General features: G+C 43.1%; 1 protein-coding gene across 1 annotated transcript in view; it reads left to right on the top strand.

Annotated features, from left to right (window-relative positions):
• ADCY2 (adenylate cyclase 2) overlaps positions 1-26,363 on the top strand; it is a 455,891-nt gene that overhangs the window by 2,897 nt on the left and 426,631 nt on the right. Inside the window, exon 2 of the mRNA XM_032629124.1 lies at positions 16,719-16,916. Within this exon, the coding sequence (XP_032485015.1) occupies positions 16,719-16,916 (198 nt within the window). The remainder of the gene's footprint in view (positions 1-16,718; positions 16,917-26,363) is intronic.

The following is a 26,363-nucleotide window of genomic DNA, read 5'->3' as shown; positions in this document are numbered from 1 at the left end:
GCGCTTTACTGGAATCACTAGGACAGATGCTTCTTTCTCTTGAATCTGCCTGATTTTGATTTCCACTAGACTTCCATCAGTTCTTGTAGTAGAAAAAGTCTGGTAACTTTCTTAATGCATATCCATAGTTTTCTGGAACATTTGGATCACAAGATGATCCTGATGGTATCCAAGTACATAGTGATTTTTTGGTATATGTAATTGCCTTTGTGTGAAGTGACTTGAAATATCTCTTAAAAAGAAAAAAAGTAAGCTTTGTCTTGACTTAGTATTTCCCTAATTGGCATTATTCACAATCTGCTTTCACTTAATTTCAATCTATGGTCAATCTATGTGTCTGCATCATTGATCATGAAGATAAGGTAATCTGCAAAGTATTTTTATTATATTTTAAAAAGTAAAGTCTGAATTGAAACTTTACTATCTTGCTTATTTTCTACATAAAAAGTGATTAAATAGGTTTAATCCTATATTTGTTAAGAAATATCAAGATGAAACAAATAGCACATATGATAGCATGTCTTGAATTTTAATATCTTGTTTAATAAGAGGAAAAATATTTTCTGTTGCTTATGATGGAAGTTTTTGATGATAGTACTGGGCATGGTGAACAAAATTAAATTACCCTCTGGCATGAGAAAACTTGGAACTAATAAGACCAAACTTTAAGTTCTAAGTCTTATGAGGTAGCTTCATTTTCCAGGACTGGTTCTTATTACTAAATGCATGAAAACCTCATCTCAGAATCAAATCCTCTCTCATTTATTATGTCCAAAATCAGCCAACTTTTCTCAAAATTTGCCCGTCGTGGTTAGGAAAGGCTGACATAAATTTTTTAGTTTGTCAAATACCAGCTAGCTCCAGCCAGATTTGTTTTGGTTAAAATTTATGATTAGGGATGGTCAATATTTCAACTGGAATGGAAAAATTTCATTCCCATAAATTTTAAATAGTCAGATATTGCAATAAAATAGTTTTTTTTCTGTTTTTTTACCTGTTTTTTTTTTTTAGTTTGGTAATAATATCCAAATGAGTATATACTTTTATCAGTATTAAATATGTAATATGTATGATTTTGACAGAATATGATCTACCTTCTTGCGTTTACTGTGATTCGGTGTTCTAGATCTTTCAAACAATGACCGTAAGTACTTCATTACAAATCAGTTTTCCAGCATCAGGTGTTTTTTCTAGGGGCAGATATATGAGTGTTTCTTTTCTCTATACATGGAGAAAGAATCCAAATTTTTCCAAAACGAATAAGTGAATCCAGTCATTGTAGAGGCAAATTGGCTTTATTATTCCAGACATTATTTCAGAGCCCCTAGTGGGTGGAAGGATCAATGGGGAGAAGTCTTTTTTGGGGGAGTGGAAGGCTGGAGAAGGCAGATAAATATGTCTGACATCTCCTCTAAGGAGCAGGCAATTCTCTGCATACTTTCTCTAGTCTCTTAATTCTGGGGGTGGAGGGGTAGTGCATGCTTTTAGGAATTGGAGTGGAGGTAGCTAAAGATCTGTCTTTCTGCGAATTTCTCTGTACCTGCAGGAGAATCTTACTTGGCAGGTATTTGTAATTTGCAACCAGTAATTCAATAAGTCACTTTAATTATGATTTAACTGTGGTATAAACAAACGACAATGAAAAACTGTAGTTTTCTGCAGGAAAGATGGTTGCAGTTTAGAGGCCTAGCAAGAAAGGATTTGGAAGCATCCTTTGGATATTAAAGTGCATAATTAAATATATGCGCAGTACCTTGCCTTCTCCAGTTAAAAAAGGCAGAGTGTAATGGTTAAGAGCATCTATGTGTGTTGGCATTTTGCCTTTGTCCCTTTCCATCTCTGTGACCTTGGGCAAATTGTTCAACTCCTCTATGCCCCAGTTTTCTTGTTTGTAAAATGAAATGGTACCTGCCTTCTAAGGTGATGGTCCCAATCAGTACACGTGAAGCACTTAGAAGAATGCCTGGCACAGAGTATGCCCTCAGGAACTGTTGTCATTACTGGGTCTTCTGTAGTTGCATTTTCATTGTTGCTGTGAAAAACATGTAGTCACATAGTATTAGAGCTGGAAGGGCGCTCATGCTACAGAGGAGGAAACTGAAACCCAAAGGCAGTGGCTCTTGTCTTTAAGGGTGCAGTTGTGGTGCTGGGTGTCTGACTCTGCCTGGGTGAACTAGGCTGGTGATCACTGCAGATCTAGAATCCCCAGCTCTGGTCCTAGCACAGCAGCAGTTTTCTTGTTTGAAATTTCATGCTGATAGGAAAGTCCTCAAGCTTCATTCTGTGGATGGGGTTACATTTCCATTTTTTTCTCTTTTAATGTTAAAGAACTGTAGGGATGCTTCCCCACCATTAACTCATTGAGGTAGACTTCATTTATTTCCTTTATGCTGAATGTTCCCAGGGTTTTCCCATTAAGGAGCAGGTGCATTTGCAACTTTGCTTTCGTTGGCCAAGTCCCCGGCATGAATACTGTGGCCTGTAAAATCCATTCCTGTTGAGCTCTGTGTGAATCTTACTGGTATTTTTTGACTTAAACATTCTATTTAAAAGATAATAATGCTGTTAGAGCTGATCTGTTACTTTGGTAAAGGTGTCTTATGATTCTATTAATTACTTTGATCTGTTTGTTCGGGAATTGCTAGTGATGGGACAGTCAGGGCTAGGTGCTTGTGCATAATCCACTGGTACCCCAGTTCCTTCTATAACTCGATGTTGACATCAGTACGATCCACTGGACTTCACTCATTCTTCCCTCACTGATATTCACGGAGTGCCTGCTGGGGCCCGCACTGGGATGGGCATCCCTCTGGGTGGCATGCCATCCAGAAGCAGCTCATCTTTGACACGCTGCCACTTACCTGTCCATACTAGGGTGGTCTGTTAGTCTGGACGCCGTGACCTCAGAGTGTCTGCATCTGGTCCTTTTTAGCTTTGCTCTCTCCTCCACTGCTTCCCCTCTCCTCGAAGCCTCCCCCTCCCCGCGCTGCTTATCCAAGTTCAAGCTCTCCTTCCTGAGCTTAAACAGGTCAGCCTGTGCTGTGCATTCCTATCTGTATTGGTTGCTGCCTCTGATGCCTGCAAAGCTCATTTGTTACATGAAATAATTTACCCACTCCATGACTGTCATCTGATGTGCAGAATAGTTTTGTCAGTTCGTCTTGTCTCCTCAACTAATTGTTAGTTTTTTCAGGGAAGAAAATTAGCACCCCCCATATTTAATACAGCACTAACTAGATCGCAGGTGCTTAACTAACATGGATAATTTAGGGGGTAGATGCATTTTTCCTTAGCTGCTGTCATTCCCACTGTGTAGCCTCTTGTTAAGAGCATAAAACTGTCACTAGACCTGGATCTGGTCTCAATGTTGCCACTTAGTGTTCCTGACAAATTAATTTATCTGCTGTGGACTGAAATGAATAACACAACCAGGCTCAGGGAGATCTTTTGGGAACTAAGTAAGATGGATCCTGTGGACATTTAGCACAGAGCTGGGCACATGTCGTACCCAAAACAAATGTAGGTCATTTTTATTATTATACTTGGAGCACACAGGATTTTCCTTGTTAAGGTCCCCTGTAGATATATTTCAGGCTGACAACTAAATGAGTACTAGAATTTTTAAACCTGGGTATGAAAGAACAGGGGATGTTTTTCTGTTTATGTGACAAGTATGAATATAGCTTTGAGGTACTTAAAAAAAAAAGATGGAGAAGCATAGATAGTTTAATTAAAGTCATATTGTGACACAAGTTACCGTTCTCTAGCACTAAAATTCTGCCAAATTGACACTGCTATTGGCCTTCATATTTTTTTCAATTTTGTTAGCTTTGGATAATGTTATATAATGTAAAATGAACAAGAGTGATAAGATAATATTTACCAGGCAATTCCCTAGTGTCAAACTAGGAAATAGATACACATCTGGCAATGCTGGTTTGCAGCCACCAGGTGTGCTTGGGGGGAGGGAAAAGGATTGTTGAGTCAGCTTGTGTGTTTGATCCATATGACCAAATTAAGACTTTGCTAATGTTGCTTCAATGCCCTATTTGTATAAAGATACAATAAAGATCATTCGTTCATCTGTTGCTGGCAACGTTACAAATAATCATTTTTGCTCCCTCTTTTCACTTAGGCTTATGCTTCCATCCCCAGGTGCCACTTTCAGGTGAGAGAGAGTGATGGGCAGAGTTATGAGATACTCAGCCTAAAAAACTCCATGAGCAGCTCTGCCAACTAGTTTTCTGACTCTGCCCAGGGCTGTAGAACGACAGTGCCAAGACAGAAAGAACGAGAATACAGACCTGGGTCACCACCATTAGGAATGCATAAGGCCAATTGTATCTCAGAGTCGAACCAAGTCACTTTTTGCTTGAAATGAAAAATTTCAATATTCAATGTTTAATTGAATATTTTATTCAGTTAAAATCTATTAAATGAATAATTTATTGCATTTGAAACAAACATAAAGTACAATGGCTTCTTTTTAGAACGTTGAAATTCTTGAGAAGACTTCTCAAGATGATGCTTATTGTCTGAGAGAATCTTATGAATAAATCAAGTGTCTAGGGTAACCACCCTACAGCAGGTTCCTGGTGGAGACGATGGCGGACCAGCACCATGGTGATGGGAGCCCTGACTGCAGGGTTTCGGGATTAGAATTTCTACCCAATTTCCACCAATGTCCTTTATTATCCCTCAGATGTAGTGATGCTGGGATATTACAGCCAGGACGGGCCAGAGCTCATAGGTGCTGGCTTCCATTCCATGCTTACCCCAAATGCTGAATTATTGCGTGTGTTTTAAATGTACTGTATTATTTTTTAAGCTCTATAAAAAAAGGGAAAATAATTAAGATTTCTAGCTACTAGTGAGCTGTGCATATGATGAAGGAAAGGAAGTTTTAGACAGGTGCATTAGTAGAACTAATAAAGCTATGTGATGTTACAAATTCAGAGGATAAGGAGATCAGATGAATAAAAATGAAAGAAATAATGAAGAAATGTTAACATAGTTCACACATATGGTTGATCTGACACCTAATCCTCTCCCATTATTGGCTTGCAGTTAATTCAAACATATAACATTCATATTCTTCGGAATTGGACTTTAGGTGCACAGAATGGGATTTATCATTTGATTAATTTGATTAATCTTTGATTCTTGAGCTCAGTCCTCATTTATATCTATTTGGCTTGCGTGTTTGTTTACACTAAAATTAAACATCCACGAACCCAGTCCAAACTAGAATATCCCCAATAATGTATTTCAGTCTACACTGCACCTCTCCCATTCCCCTACCTACCCTCAGAAGTAAACTTCATTTGCACTTTTTGTCATTCTCTTGCTTTTCTTTTTGTTCATTTTATCATACATACCCTATATATATCATGTGGTATAAAGTGGTGATTGAGGTCCATTTACACATTTTTTTTCTTGTGGAGAATCAATTTTTACTGATTCAGTTTAGTTACTTCTTTCCCCAAATCTGTTATAAATCAAAATTGCATATATGAGTCGTTTGTTATGGGCTATCTTTTCTCTTCCATTGGTTAAGTTTTGTTCTTTTTTTTTTTTTTTTTTTGCGGTATGCGGGCCTCTCACTGTTGTGGCCTCTCCCGTTGCGGAGCACAGGCTCCAGACGCGCAGGCTCAGCGGCCATGGCTCACGGGCCTAGCCGCTCCGCGGCATGTGGGATCTTCCTGGACCGGGACACGAACTCGTGTCCCCTGCATCGGCAGGCGGACTCTCAACCACTGCGCCACCAGGGAAGCCCTTTGTTCTTTCTTAATACACACACACACAGAGTATAATTACTAAGCTTTATAATATGTATTTATATTGGGCAAGGGAAGTAACATTCAGCTCTTTGAAAAGTTTCTTGGTTATTATTGAATTTTTGTTCTTCCATATAAATTTTACAATCAACTTATTTTAACCTCAATATGAAAAAACTCAAGTGGGATTTTGTTAGTGTTATATTTAATCTATTGATTCATTGCTGATAATTGATATTTTATGATATTAAATTTTTCTATCCATGAACATGGGCTATCTCTCCATTTATGTGCTTCAGTAATGTTTTACAATTCTCTATAGGCTGTTCTTACTCCTGAGTACCAAAAGATATTTTGTATTTTATTGCTTACTGTAAATGATGTTTTAAAAATTATGAATTTCTACTCTTTTGTTGATGTAAAAGAATATAATTTTGGATATTATTTTATAGCTACACAACTTATCATATCCTTTTTATTACTGGTAACTGAAATGCAGATTCTTTCAGGTTCTCTACATAGACAATCATATCATCTGCAAATAATGAGAGTTTTATTTCCTTTTGTCCAATCCTAAGGCATTTCATTTCTTCTTCTTGTATTATTGTACTGGCTAGAAACTCTAATGTGTTATTGACAGAACTTGTGATTGAGGGTATCCTTACCCTTTTTCCTAGTTTTAAATAGAATTCCTTCATAGTTTATCCACTTAGGATCATGTTGGTTACAGATTTTTATAGATATCCTTTGAGATTCCCTTTTGTTCTAATTTATAAAAAGTTTAAACGTGATTGGGTGTTGAGTTTTACCAAATTGAGATAATTATAGGATTTTTTGTTGTTTTTTTTTTTTTTTTTTTTTTTTTTGTGGTACGCGGGCCTCTCACTGCCGTGGCCTCTCCCGTTGCGGAGCACAGGCTCCCGACGCACAGGCCCAGCGGCCATGGCTCACGGGCCCAGCCGCTCCACGGCATGTGGGATCTTCCCAGACCGGGGCACGAACCCGCGTCCTCTGCATCGGCAGGCGGACTCCCAACCACTGCGCCACCAGGGAAGCCCTTTTGTTGTTTTTTAATGTCAAAGTAATGGATAATAATTTTCTATTATTGAACAATTTTTATATTCCTGATACAAACACAGTTTTTATGATATCTCTTATAAAATGTTGGATATGAAGTACTAACATTTTGTTTAAGATTTTTGCAAGCATATTCTTTGGTGAAACGAGTTTGGAATTTTTATCAAATTGTCATTTTTCTTTTATAAGTTTTTCTGGTCTTATAAAACATGGAATATGCCTTCATTTTTAATTTTCTAAAAGTTTTCATTATGTTAGAGTTGATAGAATTTGCTTAGAAAACCACATGGGTTTGTTGCTTTCTTTGTAGAGAGATTTTTTAAATTTCTGCTTCAGTATCTTTGATAGTAATAGGATTATAGTATTTCTAACTTTACTTCTCAAGTCAGTTTCAATAAGACTTTTCTAGGAATCTTTGCATTTTGTCCCAGTTCTCAAGTTTAATGGCATGTATGTGATAATACTGTTCTCATTTTTACACTTTACATATACTATATCTTCAGGTTTTATTTATAGTGTTATTTTTAGGTGCTTTCTTTTTTTACTTAATCTCATCAGATGTATGTTTTGTCTTAACATACATTAAGACAAAACATTTGCATTTTTGCTTTCTATCTTTATTACCTCTTGTGTCAATCAGAACATATTAGAATATGCTATGGAAACAAACAACTCCAAAATCTTAATAGCTTAACACAGTAAAGGTTTATATTTTGTTCAGGCTGCACAGTAAATTTGAGTCAGCAGAGGAATTCTCTCACACCAGTCACTCAGAGATTTAGAATGAAGGAAGTTGCATCCCACAGTATCCTTCTTTCCTTGATTGCTACACTAGGGAGGAAAAGAGTGCTTCACTCTCTGGCAATTGACATCTTCCACATGGAAGTGACACATCACTTTTATTCATTTTCCATTGACCAAGTAAGTATCCTAGTTATCTTTTGCTGCATAAAACCCCCCAGAAAACTTAGCGGTTGAAAACATCAACATCATTTATTTTCCTCCTGAATCAGCAACTTGGGCAGGTTTGGCAATGGCAGCTCATCCCTGCTCCATGTGTCAATTGGGATGGCTTAAAGGCTGAGAACTGGAGTCCTTAGAGGCTTACTCACTTACATGTCTAGTGGTCATTGCTGGCTGGTAGCTGAAACTCAACTGGGACTGTTGGCTGGAACACCTTCACATGCCTCTCCACATGGTTACTTGACTTCTTCACAGTATAGTTGCTGGGTTCCAAGAATGACCATCCTCTAAGAATCAAGTAGAAGTGCATGGCATCCTTATAATCCTGTCTCTGAAGTCAGATAATACCGCTTCCATCATGGTCACAAAGAACTGCCCAGGTTCAGTTGAGGAGGGCATAGAACCTCACTCGATGAGAGGAGTGCCAGTCACATATGGGTTGGGATATATTATGGCCCCCATTCGTGGGAAATACAGTCTACCACAGTACCTTATATAGCACATCAAATTCCTGTATGCGTACAAGGAGGATGCATCAGTTAGCTTGTTCTGCGTAACAAACCACCTCCAGAATTAACAGATTGGAATAACTATTTTATTTAGCTCACAATTCTGTGGGTCATCTCTTCGTTCTAGCTATTCAATTGATCTCTGCTGGTCTATCTCTTGTTTGTGTGGTCAGCTGGCAGCTGGTGGGTCATTTGGTAGCTGGATCATCTAAGGCGTCCTCATTGACATATGAGGCCAGTTGGCAGGCTGTCAGTCAGGGATGTTGGGTAGGGTGACAGAGTCACTGGGCTCGTTTAGCAAACTAGCCTGAGCTACTTTGCATGTAGGGTTCTAAAGATCAATGAGGAAGAGGGCAAGCCCTGATACCTAAGTATTTTCACGTCTTTGTTTCATGCAACTGTTGTCAAATTGTCCAAAGAGAGTCACGTGGCCAGGGCCAGAGTCAGTGTAGGAGAGAATTACATAAGGGCTTGGATATAGGGAAGGGAATTAGTGCAGCCAGTTTTGCTGACAAAACCATAACCATACTAGAGAGGCGAACTAGAATGTTTAACAGTGCTATTACTACCACAGTGCACCTACCTGGTCACCAGACATTTAGTTTACTCCTTCCTTAAGAAAATACATACATCCCTTTCTCAAGAGAGACCACTCCAAAGTTCCATCCACTAATGGCAAGAAGCTCAGAGTCTAGGATCTGTGAATGAAGGGCACTAGTTTGTTCAAAGGGAATGCTGAGCAGTCATTTCACATGAAGCCTGAATGTGGCTTCTTTTTTTTTTTTTAATTTTAATTTTGTTGGAGTATAGCTGATTTATAATGTTGTGTTAGTTTCAGGTATACAGCAAAGTAATTCAGATATATATATATATATATATATATTCATTCATTTTTAGATTCTTTTCTTATATAGGTTATTACAGAATATTGAGTAGAGTTCCCTGTGCTATGCAGTAGGTCCTTGTTGGTTATCTATCTTATATATAGTGGTGTATGTGTATTCATCCCAAACTCCTGATTTATCCCTCCTGTGGCTTCTTTTGATCTGGGGACCTGTGGACTAAGAAGATGTTATCAACCATCCACTCAGCCACCCAGTGCACAAAGGATAGCCACAAAACTCTCCCATTATCCCAAGGGAAGAATGACACACATTCATTAATCTCTGGTCATACCAATTATAAATTCCCCTGGGCAGACAGTTTGAGGGTCCCTGGCCCTGGGGATGGGGATTGCTTCTTCATTAGATCCAGACTCTTGTCCTGGAAATAGACCCCTGTCTATTATTTCCTGTGACATCTGAACCCTCCACTGGGGAGGTTCTTCCTTATTGGCCATCATTTTGACCACAGCTGGATTGATTTTTGGGGAATATTTCCTTCTTGGGGACTGAGCAATTTTCTCTACCTCTTTCTTGCCATAGATAGAGAACCCCAAATTTCCTTTGTTTAGAACAGCAAAAGTTCACATTGGCATTTCTTTTGGAAACACAGATCTTTCAAAACTTCTTTGAATTCTTCTCTGTTTAATTTCACTCATCTCCCGGTGTCAAAGGTCATGTTCTTTTCAAGACATACTTCTGTGATTTGCTATATTTCTCTGCCTTTTCACTCCACCTATCTCTCAGTCTTTCTCTTTCCCTCTCTCTATGTCTGTGCATGCTTTGAGCCTGTTTGGGAAACACAATTTCTGGTTCTCTTTTCCCTGTGCCTTTTTTTCAGTTGAAAGAATTTGCTGGCACCATACTTTTAGTTGGGCTTCAGTCTGAAGCACCTTAATCCATTCCGTCTTCCATAGTAGGTTTGATTTTTTTTTTCTGCACATGGCTGGGTTTTAATCACTCTAGGACCCAAGTTCTGTCATTTACTGGTTCAGACTGAGAAGCATTTTCCTCTTCCTCTGACAAATCCATAGAATTCTGCTTCCCTTTCATCCCTCCTTACAACCAATCAGTTATTTTCTGAGCTTGTATTTTTCTTGTACCTTAACAAATGCAGTGAGCAGCAACACACCCATACTTGTAACATTGTGTTTGATAGCCCTTTCTAGAGTAGGGGTCAAACAAACTCTGGCCTGGGACCAAATCTGACCCACTGCCTATTTTTTTCAAATAAAGTTTTATTGGAATATAGCCTGACCATTCATTTGCCTATGATCTATGACTGTGTTTAAGGTACAGCAGGGTGTGTTTAGTGTGACAGAGACCTTATAGCCAGCGAAGCCTAAAACATTTATGATCTGGCTCTTACAAAAGAAGCTCGCTGAGCCCTGCTGTAGACTTACAATTCTATTAGAGCATCTTTTGCCTTCCAGGACAGGAATATATTTTGACCAAATGTTGGACCATCGCGTAGCTTGGGTTGCTACTTTTCAGTCTCTGAGAATAGTTTCCTTGCTGCTTCTGCCACCTAGCAGCTATCAATGCTGTATATTTTAGGTTTGGGGCAGCACTGTATTTCAGGTACCAATTTTTGTATCAGCAAAGATGTTATAGGTTGTGACGGGTTAATAAACCTCCCACACCAGAGGTTTACTTCTTGCATACACGTCCTGGCCAGTGTGGGCCAGGAGGGAGCTTCTGCTCATCTGGGCTGGGCTGTAGGTGTCCTCCTCATGACAGACACTTCTGTAATCATTGTACCATGGAGAGAAAGTGCTGTGAGACCTCTCACTGGCATTTACATGCCTCTGCCCAGGAGAGAAACACTTCACTTCTGTCAACATTATTTTGGCCAAAGCATGACTACTTGGAACTTCAAAGGAGGTCAGAAAGTACACCCAGAAGGAACCCAGAAGAAGGAAATAGGGAATATTTTGGAAAGTCCCTGACCACCGCATCTTCTTTCTACTTTCTTTGGGTTTCATTCTTTTCCACATTTCCGAAGTGGGATCTTTAATTCACCAGTTTTCAGCTTCCTTTCTTATTATGGAGCTTGGCAGCAACAGGGAGCATTGAGATCAGCAGAGAGTCACTAGGTCAATCAGGACGTGCAGGGATGTGCACCCGCCAAAGGGAGCCCTTTCAGGAAGGAATGTAGTGGGGAGCCTGGTCCGGCTGCTTTGGTCAGAGTGCTGCCCATGGAGCAGGGCAGAGCCGGGCAGGCTGGGCCCCTCCAGGCTTCTCCACACGTGTCTCATCCACATCCGACCCTGCACATCGCCCTTCCTGGGGCTGCTTGGCTTCCACCTCCCAAATCTTGTGCAGGCACCTGCGAGGGCCAGCTCTCACCTGGGAGCATTCCAGGAAGGGGATTCTGGTGGGGACTTGCTCCACTTTCCCCTTCCAATTCTGGCACAAATTCCTCTTCTGTTCAACTCTAACCAAGAGCCATGGAGGGAAAGGGGCTCTAAGAAATGTGACTCCCAGCAAAGCCAAATTGACAGTAGGACAATTCAGCTCAACTTGTAAGATGAACAATTTCCCTCTGAGCACCACTTTTACTGCACAACACAAGTTTGCTCTTGGGAAGACTTTCAAAATTTTTCACAATTATTTTGCGTTTTATGTTTAGATCTATGATCCATTTTGTGTTGATTTTTGTGAAAGGTGTAAAGTATGTATCTAGATTCATATTTTCGTGTGGGTATCTATTTAGTTGTTCTATCCTTTCTCCGTTTAATTGTCTTTGCGCCTTGGTCAACATCAGTTGACTACATTAATGTGGGTCTTTCCAGTCCATTGATCTATTTGTCTCTTCTGCATTACCACTCTGTCCTGATTACGGTTGCTTTGTACTAAGTCTTGAAATCAGGCAGTGTGGGTCCTCCAACTTTGTTCTTCTCCTTCAACATCGTGTTGGCTATTCTGGGGCTTTTGCCTCTTCGTTTAAACTTTAGAATCAGTGTGTTGATATCTACAAAATTAACTTGCTGTGATTTCGATTGCCATTGCATTGAATCTATAGATTAATTTGGAAAGAACTGACATCTTGACAATACTGTCTTCCTATTTATGTACACGGAATATCTTCCTATTTATTTACATGGAATATTTATTGAGATCATCTTTGATTTATTTCATCATAGTTTTATAGAATATTTTAGTTAGAATTTTTATTTATTCCTTTCACACCTCATGGTAAAATGGAGTGTGACTATGTATGTGGGAAAGAATGAAAAAATATATTTTCTATCACGTATCACACACACACAACACACACATATATATTATGTGACACATATACTTAAAAGCAAATGTGTATCATAGCTAAAGGCTGATTTCTTTTTGCCCAGTGACAACCCTTCAGATTAATTTGTGGTAATCAAATATATAATCATTTAGAATGGAAAATTGGCATCATTTCAATAAGGAATAGTCAGACTAGCATTGGTGGAAAGTACTCAGATTTGCAGGAAAGAGGGAGTGATGGTCACCACGATAATAATCTCATTTATGGTGCACCAGTGACGTACTCAACCCCGCCAGCCATGCAGTGTCTGTAGTTCTGTTCATGTGAGGAAACAGGGACTTAGGGAGGCCCCGTGCTCACTCCGAGTTACAGTCAGTGATGGAAATTGGTTTCTACCTTCAGTCTGTCGGACTTCAAAGCACTTCACTAAAATATCTTTTTTATAGAAAAGTATTTTACATTAGACTGTCCTTTACCATCTAAAAGAAGAACAGTACTGTTTAACAAAAAATGAAAAATACATGTGGAAAAGAATGAACATACAGATAATCTGTTGCTCCATGGAAAAGCCTCCAAGAAACAAAGCAGTTGTCACATAATAAATAAAAACGATGGGTGTTTAGTAGGCTTGGCAATTAGAAGCGATCCCAAATTACCCCAAAATGCATTGAACAGGAAAGGATGAAACAGTCCAGGAGAGATAGGAGCCCATTATCATGATAGTAGGTAATACTATGCTCAAGATCTCTTTTAAAGGCATTTTAGCCCATTTTATTTAGTTTGCATTGTATGGTAAATTTAAAAAGTCTTTTTAAAGATATGTCTTAAAGGCATTTTCACACATTTTAGTACTAATAAAGACATTTTAGTACATTTCATTTAGTTTACATAACATGGTAAAACTTTTTTTCCACGAAGGGAGGAGGGGTGAGGATATATAAACATATTTAATTTAGATTGACAATGTTTTCACTGTTTTTGTTCACTTTATTTTGAGCTACTCTATTTGTTTTATACTCTGAATTTTGAAAACTCAACTAGCTCCTAAGGAAGCAGCCACGGGGGAGCTGTAGTGGCTTCATTCATCTTCCTGTCCACTGGGGCCGGAATAAAGGACGGGGGAGGCCCGTGTAATTCAAGGTCTGAGGGCGTTCCGCTGTTTCATTTATTTATTAGCCTTAAGAAAAACGCATGATTCAGATGCGGGGTTAGGAAAGAATGTGGTTTATAAGCTTATACATTCTTAATGAATACTGTTCTGTTTTCTTTCCTTGACAACCTTATAAAAGATTCTATTTAGTGGAGAAGTCCATATTAAGGTGTTTGGAGTTAGACTTCAAAAGGCAAATGCAGAATAAATTGGTGGCTGTTTTCTTTCTGGAAGAGCCCAGATTCTTCAGTGGGCTCAGGTTTTGCAATGGTCAGGGCCACTGGCCTCATAAGCAGTGGCTGACTGTCTTAAGCCGTTGGCCATCTGGGAATCTGGTCCCCCCAACCGAGGCTGGGGACACTGCTTGAAGCTGAGATTCCTTCTCTGGTGTGTGGGATGGACCAGGGAATGCCACGCATCTGGTGAGCAGGGGTGCCAGCCCCTCAGATCAGATTACAATGGAGGGACTTAGGGCCTTTGTCCGCCCCCTCCTCCCTAAAAGTATATTCACAATCGTAGTTTATGCTGGGTTAGCATGGAGATGCATGTGATCTTTGAGCTTAGAATCTTGGGTTTTTTGGTTGTTATTGTTTTGATTTTGAACGAAATTAAAACATTTCTGTGGGACCGTAAAAATATTAGGGGACCCAGGCTCTGTGTCCTCTGTGCCCAGTGAAGAGGTCACCTGAGGCCCACACTAGTCACTTCTCAGTGATCAAGACGCTGATAGTTAAAAAAAAAAAAAAAAGAAAAAATATGACATAGAGACTCCAATATTTAAAACCAAAACCCGTGTATCAAGTCTTATTCCATAATGTACCCAGCTCAGTAAGGCATTGGGTCTTCAACTGATTACCGTTGGATCTTTTAAAAAGAGAAGCACAGGAAAAGCTCCTACAGGTAGAGTACTTTGTCCCCCTCTTCCTGGAAGGACTCACAATCACAGACTTTCTGTTCCTTTAGCTAGTAATTTTCACTAGACAGTCACGCATATTTTCACACCATTTTCAGTCTTTCTGGAGAAATCAGAGCCAATAAAGTCACTGATTGTTTCTCCCTTACTGGGTTAATGAAGTAAGTGAAAAGCCACACCAGGAAAACAGCTGTCCTGGTTGTTTACTGGTTAGCTTTCTGTCCACAGCTCAGTTAACTTCATTTGGGAAGGTTTAAAATAAAATCGGTTTTCACGGCTCCATGTGTGTAGCAATTGTGGTCTCAAATTTGCTGTCTTCAGAAGACAGGCTGTCGGGTCCCTGTGTACCTCGGCCCATGGTGCCTACGTGCTGGGGAGCACTGGTGGTTACCTGACACCTTTTTGCAACGATTGGAACATGTGTGTGAGGGTAAGAGTACAATTAGGCACTTAATTGTGGCCAAAAATAGCAATGGCGGGAGATTATAAGAACATCCCTTTGGATCCTTCTGTTTCCTGGCTGTTGTGGAAACAGATTCCTTTGGCCCCTCAAGGACTGGCCGCACCTGGTCTAGTGGATCATCTCTACACAAGCAGGGTGCGGACCTGGTCTAGTGGATCATCTCTACACAAGCAGGGTGCGGAGCTCTGCTGCAGGGGTCTGCAGGAAAAGACCGCCCCCAGCTCCCTGGGCTGGAGCCCTGGCTCTCTCCCCATCAGCTCCACAACCCTGGCACCTTCTTTCCGTTCAGGGCCGTGCGTTTCCTCAGCTGTAGAGCAGTGCAGGCACCAGCACCCACCACCCCCATAGGGCTGTTGTGTTAAAGGGCTTAATGTACCTGAGTGTTTAGCACAAAAATATAGACATGAGTATTTGCTGTGATTGCCTTTTTCCAGGTATCACTTGACGCAAATAATTGGGAGAGAGAGAAGGGGAAATGAAGGCATTGAGGGTGGGCCTGGGTCCCTTTTCTTTCTGCTGGGTGTCAGCCTGGGCCCCATATGGTGGTTTGGCTGATCTGCTTTGCTTCCCGCTCGCCCTGTGGTTATGGCCTGATATCTGAAGGGGGCATGGGGGGGCATCTCCAGGGTGAAGTTCGAGATGCTCGTGGCATGGAGTGAACCCTGTACCAACCAGAAAAGGTGAAGGCTTCCCCAGGCTCTGGTATTTGAAAGACCCACCCCGTACTTGCCAGATTGTACCATAACTTTTAATATGCTAAAACCTCAGTGGAAGTTCTTAGGGCCGCGGCCATATGGGTTTTTGATTGAAACTCCTTTGAGTATTTCACCAACTAAATATATCGGGTGAGGATTAAATATCTTAAACTGTGTTCCATCCCATAGTGTGTGCTGTTCAGAGCAAGGTTCCAGCATAATGTTTGGAGAAGCTAAAGCCTAAGTCCAGGCTTGGATAATCAAAGGAAGTATGATGTCTATTACATTGTATGAAATTGTATAGAATTGTAATGGTGTGCCTTTTAGGGGGTGTGTGACTAGAAAGGGATAAATAGAAAATAAGAATTAGTGTGCAAATGTGGATTTTTAAAAAATGCATTAGTAAGAGGCCAATAATAAATGTCCATTTTCTTTTTGCTACTGGAGCCCAAGAGAGGTGGTGAAGGAAACTAGCAAACTGACACCTTCTTCTAAGTATTTCCCGCTCTCTCATCTTCTAGACCCTTTTCTATTAACCTATGTTCCTGTTAAAACATTAATTGCATAATTAACATAAAAGAAAAACTTCTCCCTTGAGAGCCCGAGATGGTTTTTAGGTTTTATTTAAATAAAACATTTCAAATCCATTTGGAGGCCTTAATTTCCTACAGTTGGGGTATTTCTGATCCTCTGGTGCAGACAGTGAAGTTGGTTGTCTTATTTTATCTGTACCTTCTGTGTTCTTGCATTCACTTTTGAATGAAATCCATTTCTCCATTTACCAGGGAAAATTTGAATTTGATGGCATGGCTGTTTTGCATTATTTAAATATCCAATACTGGGTTATTTATATAGAAAAAGCATGGTTATTTAATAAGAAACTTAAATTTTCAAAAGTTCAAACTGTTTTACTTCTGAAGTCACTTTTAAAACCTGATATATTTCGACACTGATTAACATTGATAACATTTTGATAACCAGTCATGGGTACCACGGGTTTTCTAAATTGTACCTTTGCAATATTTTTTTTCTCTCCTTAGGAAGTTGAAGACCACGTGGCATTTTTAATAACAGTTCCAACTGCCCTGGCGATTTTCTTTGCTATCTTCATCCTCGTGTGCATCGAGTCAGTGTTTAAGAAGCTGCTCCGCCTTTTCTCTTTGGTGATATGGATTTGTCTCGTGGCCATGGGCTACTTGTTCATGTGTTTTGGAGGCACCGTCTCTCCCTGGGACCAGGTAAGGTGTTGAAATGCCCTTTGTGTTTGTTTTTCTGTGCTTTGATCTGTAACATACCAAGTTCTGTCAACTTGGCCCTAAACTGTAAACAGGAGACCAATAGCTGAGAAGGAAGTCTTCTGAAACAGCTGTCTCGGGCATGTCCCCATAATGAAGTCAGTCAGTACCCGTTTGAACTCCTCAGACCTGCTGGCCATTGGGGTGCTGCCTGGGCTCACCTGGTCATGTGTTTCTTCTGATGGCTAAGTCTGTGTTTACACCTCTCACCACTTGGTCTTGGTAACTCCATTCTCCTCTAACCCCTGAGTTTCCCATTATTCTGGAATCCCTCTGGGACTGGAGCCTCACTTTGTGCCTCTAAGTCTTCAAAGACTGGTCATTGCCCTTGAACTCTTTCTCAGTGACTGGATCTCCCTTCTTACAGACAGATGGCTGTGATACTGACTTTGTATCAACGTGATAACGTCATAGCAATAGGGAGACCCATAGTTCTTCATGTTGAAACTGGGGAGGCTCTTGACTTAGAAAATGACTATGTCTGGAGGATGTTAGATCTTTAGGAGAATGTAGTCTAATGGGCTTTTCCCTGTGTACTGCTGCCACAAGGCTGTAGCCTGCTGACTGCTTGGTCAAGTGCTGGGTCGTCCAGGGTGCAGATGTGGGCCGCAGATGGGGGTGTGCTAGTTACTAGCTTCAAGTTTGTGATGGGAGCCAAGGGGTTCTGTCACCCTCCAGGGAGAGATGAAACTGAGCACCAAGGGCTGTCCCTGAGTTGGTGGCGACTCAAGAGCCTGGGGTAGGAGAGGAACAGGAACCACAGATGGATAGAGGAGAGGTCATTAGGACATGAGGCCCAGGGAGGGTGAATTGCTGTGGAGGCCAACGGAGAAGAGAGGTTCAAGATGGGAACGCACAAAAGGGTTGACGTGCCTGAGCTGAGAGAGCACTGGGTGAGCCCAAGGATGAGGTTTCCAGAGAATTCTGTCCCGTGACCTCAGCCAAACCATCCTCCTCTTTGGGCCTCGGTTTCTTCTGCAAAGAGGCCGGACGAAGTGAACTCAGGTTAGTCCCTCTGGCTCTAAAGGATGCTGTGATGGTGAGCACAGGTGGAAACAGTGCCTTTCCTCTCCTGCAGCTCCCCGAAGAGGCCCCAGTGCTCAGGGAAGCTCCCCTGGCCGTCTCCTCATGCCCCCGTTCAAGCCTCTTGCAGGGCTGAGCTCCCCCCCACCCCTGCCTCCACGCTCCGGCCAGCTCCTTCCCATCCTCTGCTCCCCGCTTTGTCCTTCACACGCCCTCACCCAGCTGCCATCGATGGCACGTGTGGCCCGAGGTCCCTCCGCCTTCACACCAGTGCACGTGGACAGAAACAGAAAACCGGTTAAGAGCGTCATTTGCTTTCTGTGGCGTGGACCCAGTGGCTTCTCCTAGCACCAGTGCCACCTTGTTTTAACAAAACAGTTTTAGAAGAAGCCTTACTATCTGGAACGGCAGTTTCCTTTTGTTCAGAATTCTCTGAGCTTACTTTTCCATGTGAATTACGGAATCAGTTTGTCATGTTCAGTGAAAGCTCTACTGTTACTTTCATTAACCTCATCGGGCCCCTTCCCAGAGCAGCCTCCCCAGATGTCCAGCTGATACCCCACCGGGCCACCCCCCATCTATCTTGTTTTTCTGTAGCACTGATGATGATCTACAGCACCTCAGAGCACGTGACATACCCCTCTCTTTGTTAATCAACTGTCTCCCCTGCAAGAATATAAACTCCTTCCGGGGTCCGAGGGTGGATTTGACCATCATCGGTTGTTGTGTCTTCGCACCTCTGAGCATTCTCTGCCAGTAGGAGCACCCAGAGCTGCTTGTGCAGTGCTTTCCTTAGTGGATGACTGTAGTTTTTCACTTTCTGATTTGTTGTTGTTGGATTTGTGTGTGTGTGTATCCACTTATTCCGTTTTCACTTATCTGTTGGTTTTATAACATACACTTTGGTTTTATTGCTGCTATCTGCCTGCTTGTATGAGATCTCTCTAAGCATCTTAAACATACCTATCTCACAGTCATTTTACTTCCATTTTTTCCAGATTGATTCCCCAGGTGTTGAGTTGGTTGGCTCAGTTTCTTGGCATCAGCTTTGACGTTGTTGTTTACGACTTTAAGTTGAGCTGGGGGTCTTCACCCCCCGATCCGTGATCCCACCTTAACCCTCATGCCGCTGAGGCCCTGGGCAGAGAGAGCTCCTGCGTGGAGCCTCAGCCCTGTTGATGTGGCAGGTGGCCTGGGCAGGCTTGTAGGAGCACAGCTGTGTGTGCCTGGTGCCCAGAAAAGGCCACAGCCAGGCTCAGCGGTTGCGGCTATTTCTGGCCACTGTTTCTAAGCCGGGGGCTTGGCCAGGGTGCACGCCTCATGCTGGAGGGCTGCTCACACCTCTTGCCAGAAGAGGGGTGCTTTGGGCCCTGTGCCTCCACTGGAACTTGAAATCCTGCCCAGAACCCCCGGCTACCCCTGCCCCTTCAGCAGGGGACTTGAAATGTAGTTATTCTGCCAGATTGACCCCAGGTTTACTCTCTGGAGTCTTTTGGTATCAGCAACACAGATGCAGGCCCCTCACTGAACGCTGACCTTCCAGAAGTGTTAGACTAGGCTCAGTGCGCTTGAGGAAGTGAGCTCAAGGAATGGTTCCCACTAGAAGGTATTTCCGTAAACAGTATTACTATGAGGGGATGCAGGAGACCACCTGCTGCACTGACAGGGACAGTCCACACAGGGCCCCTCACCGCTGATGCCAAGGGCAAGTTCAGGGGTCCCAAGGCCACCTGAGGCTTAATCACTTGCTAGAAGGACTCTCAGAACTCACTGAAAGCTGTAATACTCCTGGTTATGGTCTCTTACAAAGAAAGAATGCAGATTAGCATCAGCCACGGGAAGTATTCAGGAGAACTGCCAGTTCTAAAGCCTCCATTGTTCCCTCCATGGGGAGTCACACGACAGCCCTGCCCTCCTGGCTACAACATGTAGCGCTGTGCATGGGGAATACTGCCTGCCTGCGAGGGTCAGCAGAGCCTTGTGTGTCCGGGGTTTTGACTGGGACACCTCACGTGCTGCCTGCGTGGCTGACTGTCGGTCTCAGCCTCTCTGTAGACAGAGCTGACACTGCGTGGCCCTGAGCATCCTTCGTGAATCGCATTTGGACAGTCTGCTGGCCAAAGCCCCCAGGCAAACAGAGTCCTATCAGGTGGGGCATTCCTGGGGCCTGGAGCTCCCCTCCCAGGAGTCCAGGGCAAAGGCAGAGCTGTCTCTGGGTGAGGCTGGTTCTTCCCTGCACAGGTGGGTCGAGTGTAGATCTCGGCCATCAACAGCTCCAGTGCAGAACCCAGAATAGAAACAGCCGGTGCGGGCGTCGTCTGGACGGTGCCACCCCTGTTCTGGGTGCTTCCCTTACACAAACCCATCCAATCCTTGCATAGCTCCGTGGGGTGGGCGCCGTCATACCCAGGCTCCCCAAGGGTCCAGGCTTCCACACCACGGGTACCTTGCTCCCGGCCGGGCTGCAGGTGAGCAGGACAGGAGATTTGAACTCGGGGGTCTGATTCCAGAGGCCACTCTGATCCGTGATACCATGGTTCTCAAGAGGGAGCGATTTCACCCCCAGGGGACGTTCTTCCCTGTCTGGAAATGTCTTTGATTGTCACAGCCTGGTTGGGGGTCATCTAGTGAGTAGAAGCCATAGATGCTGCTCAACATGCTACGGACACCCTACAATGCACAGGTCAGCAGCATCACCAAGAATTATCCATCCTCAGATGTCTGGAGTGCTGAGTCTGAGAAACTCTGTATTTTAAGATGCTGCCCCTCAATGTTGTCTTTTCAATTCAGACCCAGTTCTCAAAGCCTCAGTAAGTGGAGCTGTAGAGTTGCCAGGGCACGACTTAAGAGTGACGGTTCCGTTTTGATCAGGCAAAGATGAGTGATTTCACAGCGTGTATCCTGGAGAAGGTACCCTCAGGGGAAGGGGTGGCAGCTTTGAGATTGGTCACCAGTGTGGTGAGGAAGGGGTCACTGGGGAAATAAGGAAAACACGGAAGACGAAACTTCAGTGCCTTTGCCCTCACAGCCCTGACTGCGTGTGGAGGCCTCTCATCTTAATTCAGCTCAAGACACCCCCAGCTTGGAGTCCCCTCCTACCGTGTGCTGCCAGCATCCCAACCCAGCTGACATTTGCTCCACACAGCGGCCTCCTGGACAAAAAGTATTTACAAATGATATTTTGTTGATGGTTCCAAACATTCAGAGGGAAGCCGGGTGATAAATTGCAGAGTCTGGGGCTCCAGCTGTTACAGTGGCAGCGTCTGCATTTTGCAGGGAAATTCTCTGCCTGCTTCTGGCTCCGGCTGATTTGCTGAAATGCCCGCCATGTGCTGTGATGAGCTCCCCATCGATCAATGGTAGAGGGGCTGCTGATGCACCTTATCTTCTTTTTCTGAATGTTTGAAAATACTTGAACGATTTTTAACTCAGCAGAGGAGGATTCAAGGTGTCTGTTCTGTTAGGTAAAGGAAAGGGATAATTTTTATTTTTTTAAGACACCAGCGGCACTGTGTCTGGGGCCCATGGTCCCCTCTTCTGCAAGTGCCCGGGCCACCACACGACATGACAGTGCTTTCTGTCTGAGGGCCTCTGGAACGCAGGGCCTTCCTGATAGGTAAGTCCTGTTGAAAGAGGCTTAATGGAGGTTGACAAATAGTGTCTCCCAGCTCTGGAGCCCGACATCTGAAATCAAGACGTGGGCAGGGCCACGCTCCCCCTGAAGGCTCCAGGACAGGATCCTTCCCTGCGTCTTCCAGCCTCATGTGGCTGCCGGTAACCTTGTGTTCCGTGGATTGTAGACACACCTCTGCAACGTCCGTCATCACGTGGCACTTTTCTCCCTGTGTCTCTTCGCTTCTTATAAGGGCACCCATCAGACTGGACTTAGGGAATCCCAATGATTTCTTCTTAACTTGACCATGTTTGCAAAGGCCCTAGTTTTAAATAAGGTCACATCACAGGTACTGGGAGTTAGGATTTGAACACATCTTTGGGGGGGGGGGACACCGTTCACCTTATGACAGATGTTATTTCACGGGAAGACAGTGTTGCCTAAGAGGATGCTGTCCTGTTGCAGGAAGCCAGTCCCATCTCAGGGCCTCTGTGATTCTGATATTTACTTCCCCCTCTTAGATATCTGACAGCTGCTCTTGATGTCGACCTTCACTTAAACCACAAATCCACTTTGGGATTAAATGTATGCTGTGGAGGTTTTTGACCCATTTTCAAACCAGTGTCTGGGAATTAGAAACATTCTTGTGTGTGAATAGCCTGCTGAAATCAACAGAACAGAAAGAGAAAATAACCTGGTGATTGATCCCATTGCCTTGTAAACAAGCAGAGCATCATAAACGAATGTTTGCACATGAGGTTGGTTTAGTCTGCCAGTCCGAATAATGAAGGTGCTTCTTTGGGGTTTCTACCTGAGTGACATGATGACACTTTTCTTGCCTGATACATTTCTGTAATGTCTTTGGTTCACTTAGTGCAGCCTAAACATTTAGGTGATGTTTTAATTTATGACTTTCTATCAAGACAAATCCATTCCATCTCAGCTGAAAACCCCTGACTTAGGTCCTTCCCTCTGAGATGAGAAGACATTGAGAAGGTGGCAGGGCAGGAAGGCAGTCGCCTACGATGGCTGATGTTAGCCTGTAGCCACTGGGTTAGCCAAGTGAGGACCAGAGAGTGAGTTGTATTTGCATTTGATTCCAGAGTTCTGCTTCCCTTGTATTAAGAGCCCACTGACTAGAGTTAAATAAAAACTTCCATTTCTGACAACCCCATTTCCGCCTTGGCAGGGACACCAGGCTGCAGTTACTGTATAGATCTGTTAAATTACCAATGTGAAAGGCTAACATTTTGCTCCAGGAAGAAGAGACTTTCTGTGCCCTATTACCTGAAAGGATGCCAGACATTCACCATGTACCTATGTGTGTTTTCCTACAAAAATAGGACGTCAGTGTTCAAACATCTTTTTTTTTAACTGAAAATGGGTGAGAATGAAAGAAAAGCAAGGCCTCTCATAGGTTTTGAAATGGCACAGAGCCAGTTTACAAGTGCAGTCACTTGGAGAGCTGTTAAAGAATGTATTTACCCCTGGAAGAACCTAGTAGCCTATGAATGAGAGGAGAAATCCAGCCTGTTCCTAAGTATCCAAGAAAGCCATCTCTGTATGCTTTTGTGTACCAAGGTTGATTTCTTAGGGGACATTTTGGATTTAATATGAAGAAGAACATATCTGAGAAAAGTTAAAAGTAATATAAAAATTATTTCATTTAACAACAAAGGTGTAGGGGTTTTCTAACCCCCCCCCCTTTTCTTAATAATGGCAAGGAATGTACTGATGAAATGTGAATTTTAAGGAAGTGCAGCACAGCTGGACACAGCCCCAAGTGAAGTTATTTTGAGATCCCCACATGTTTCTGGCTGTTGAGCACGGAGGTGGCATGGCTGTATTCTCTCTACTGTTCCTTCCCAGCCGGAGTGTTGTGAAAACCACACAGGCTGTGCAGTGAACTGGGGATTTATCACCACCCTCACTGGGGCTTCCCAGCCCTGACCTTGCTTGAAGAGACAAGTCTGCTGCTGTTTCTGGAACAATCTCCGTGTTTCCTCTTCTTTTCTCTCCTCCCGTGCTTTTCTTTAGAGGAGCATGAGCCCTGGTACTTAACATTGGCATCTTCATTAAACTGTTATCTGGCAATGGAAGGGATGCTGCCGTTCTCACCTCTGAGCTTTTGCGGTCCTCCCACCACCCCATGCCCACATCAACATACATTTTAAAGGCTGGGTGGCCTCGGAGGCATTTTTTTTTTTTTTTTGCCGTACGCGGGCCTCTCACTGTTGCGGCCTCTCCCGTTGCGGAGCACAGGCTCCGGACGCGCAGGCTCAGTGGCCATGGCTCACGGGCCCAGCCGCTCCGCGGCATGTGGGATCTTCCCGGACCGGGGCACGAACCCATGTCCCCTCCCTCGGCAGGCGGACCCTCAATCACTGCGCCATCATTTTTGTTTGCTGCTCTGTTCCCAGTGTGCAGCACAGTGTCACGTACATGGGGATCACAACGCAAATACTTGAGGAACTCATTGAACGAGTGCACGCATGACATATCTGTCTGCTCGACCCCTCCTCCGGTAAGGAGAGAAGACACTTCCGCGGTCTTGGTTCTTCCCTGCTCCAGGCACCGTTCAATTACTTTACCTACCTGCCTTCCTGATCTGTACAACCCTGCGACGTCACTACTATTATTACGTGCAATTTGAAGATGAGAAAACTGAAACCCAGAGAGGTTAAGCAACTTTCCCAAAGTCACACAAGTAGGAAGAGAGCCGGAATTTGAACATGACATTCTGGCACTGTGTGTGATCATCACACGCCGTCTTCCTCTGCGCCTCGTCGTTGGTGACTGTGGGGTGTTTCTTGTGGTGCCTCAGCAAAGGACAGATTATTACGTGACGAGGAAGGGGGCGCACTGGAGAATTCTGTATTGTTCTATCTGTTCCATGTTATTTGGAAAAACTTCATGGGGTGGGAGCTGTTGCTTCAGAGATGCCAAAAAATTGATCGCATCACTGTTCTGAATTGCTAGTAATATTCCCAGTTGGAGGTATTTTCATTCATCAGACGAGTCAGTAAGAGAAACGGGACATTTCGGCCCAAGGAAAAAACGTCTGTGTGTCCATATTAGTCAGCATTATTGTTTGGAATTCAATGACTGCTTTCATACTAAAATGAGCATAACTCCCTTATTAACAGATTTCCTGTAATTACACTTCTTTCTGCTGGTTTTCTCATCTGGGTCTGTCTTAGCATCTGTGTGTGCACCAGTAATCAGTCCCTTTCTTCCCTGTAGGAAAAACCCCTCAGGCTCAAAGGACCATTTGCTGGGATACTGGCTCTTCCAGTAAGGCACTCGTGTCCTAGGGGGTGGCCACCAACATAAGGAAGCTGGTCCTGTGTGTGCAGCAATCAGGGCCTCTGGGGAAGTCAGTGTGCGGTCAGAAGAAGGAATCATGACAGTAGTCTGGAGTTTGTAGTGTTTTCCTGAAAGAGCTGGAACTTTACAAGGGAGGAAAAATGTTCTGTAGGCTTCCAAAACATCTGTTACTGACTGTTTAAATGGAGACATTTTTGATGGTGATTATCTTAGGGCTTCCTGCATCATGTCCCTTGTATTTGCCAAATGATTTTATAAAACGCTGTTTGTCATAGAATTCCAGCTACTTTGGCCTTGAATCTTGGATGCTGTTGTTATATCCAAAGAAACATACTTACGGGAGCTGGTGAATAATATAACCTGTGATTGTCCTGTTTGGACTGTGTGTGTGAGTGCAGGGGAGCTGCTGACGTGAAGGGGAGTGAATTCTAGACTCCAGGCTGGAGCAGCAAGTTCTCAGGAAAAAAATACATCCCGAGTTTAAATTATTTCCTATTAAGAGTTGCTAAGCAACGCCTCACTTAGCTTCCCCAGTATTTGGTATTTCAGATTTCCTTTTCTCAGCAGCCACTAACATCATCCTCGCCCAGCAATTTCACAGAGTTGAAAACCCAGAAACTAGAGTTTGGAAAGGCAAAGATGCTGAAATTCTTGAGACAGAAAACCTAGGAAGAGAGAGGAGAGAACTAGAGAGAGAGAGGGAGCTCCGGAGGTTTGTAGAAAGTACCTTGAGTTTCCGCCTGAGCACCAACTCACACACACAGGGGAGAAACCTACCACAGGCCCGAGGAAGGAACTCTGGGAAAGAGCAGAATGGATTAATTCCTGGCACAAGGTCTGGAGAGCAAGCACCAGTGACAAAGAGTTCCTAATGCAAAGGGAATCAGTTCATCAAGAAGACCTAACAGTTCCAAATCCTAATAAGAGAGATGAAAAACAGATGATGCAAAAACCCATATCTAACTCAGAGATTGAAACACCCTATCTCAAAAGCAGGTGGGACAATAAGAAAGAAAATCAATAAGGATATAGGAGATTCACAAAGTATTACCAAACAAATTGATCTAATTGATATTTATAGAACTCTGCAGCCAACAATACAGAATATGTGTTCTTTTAAACACACATGGAACATTTACCAAGAGGGACCATATTCTTTCATTGTTTTTTTTTTTTTTTTTAATATCTGTTTTGGAGTATAATTGCTTTACAAAGTTGTGTTAGTTTCTGTTGTACAACAAAGGGAATCAGCCAAATGCATATATATATATCCCTCTCCCCTCCCACCTACCCTATCCCACCCCTCTACGTGGGCACAAAGCACCAAGTTGATCTCCCTTTGCTATGCAGCAGCTTCCCACTAGCCATCCATTTTACATTTGGTAGTGTATATATCAGTGCTACTCTCTCACTTCGTCCCAGCTTCC

The sequence above is a fragment of the Phocoena sinus genome, chromosome 3 (assembly GCF_008692025.1).
Source record: "Phocoena sinus isolate mPhoSin1 chromosome 3, mPhoSin1.pri, whole genome shotgun sequence".
Taxonomy (NCBI): Eukaryota; Metazoa; Chordata; class Mammalia; order Artiodactyla; family Phocoenidae; genus Phocoena; species Phocoena sinus.
The sequence above is the reverse complement of the archived record's forward strand: the minus strand, read 5'-3'. Positions and strand labels throughout refer to the sequence as shown.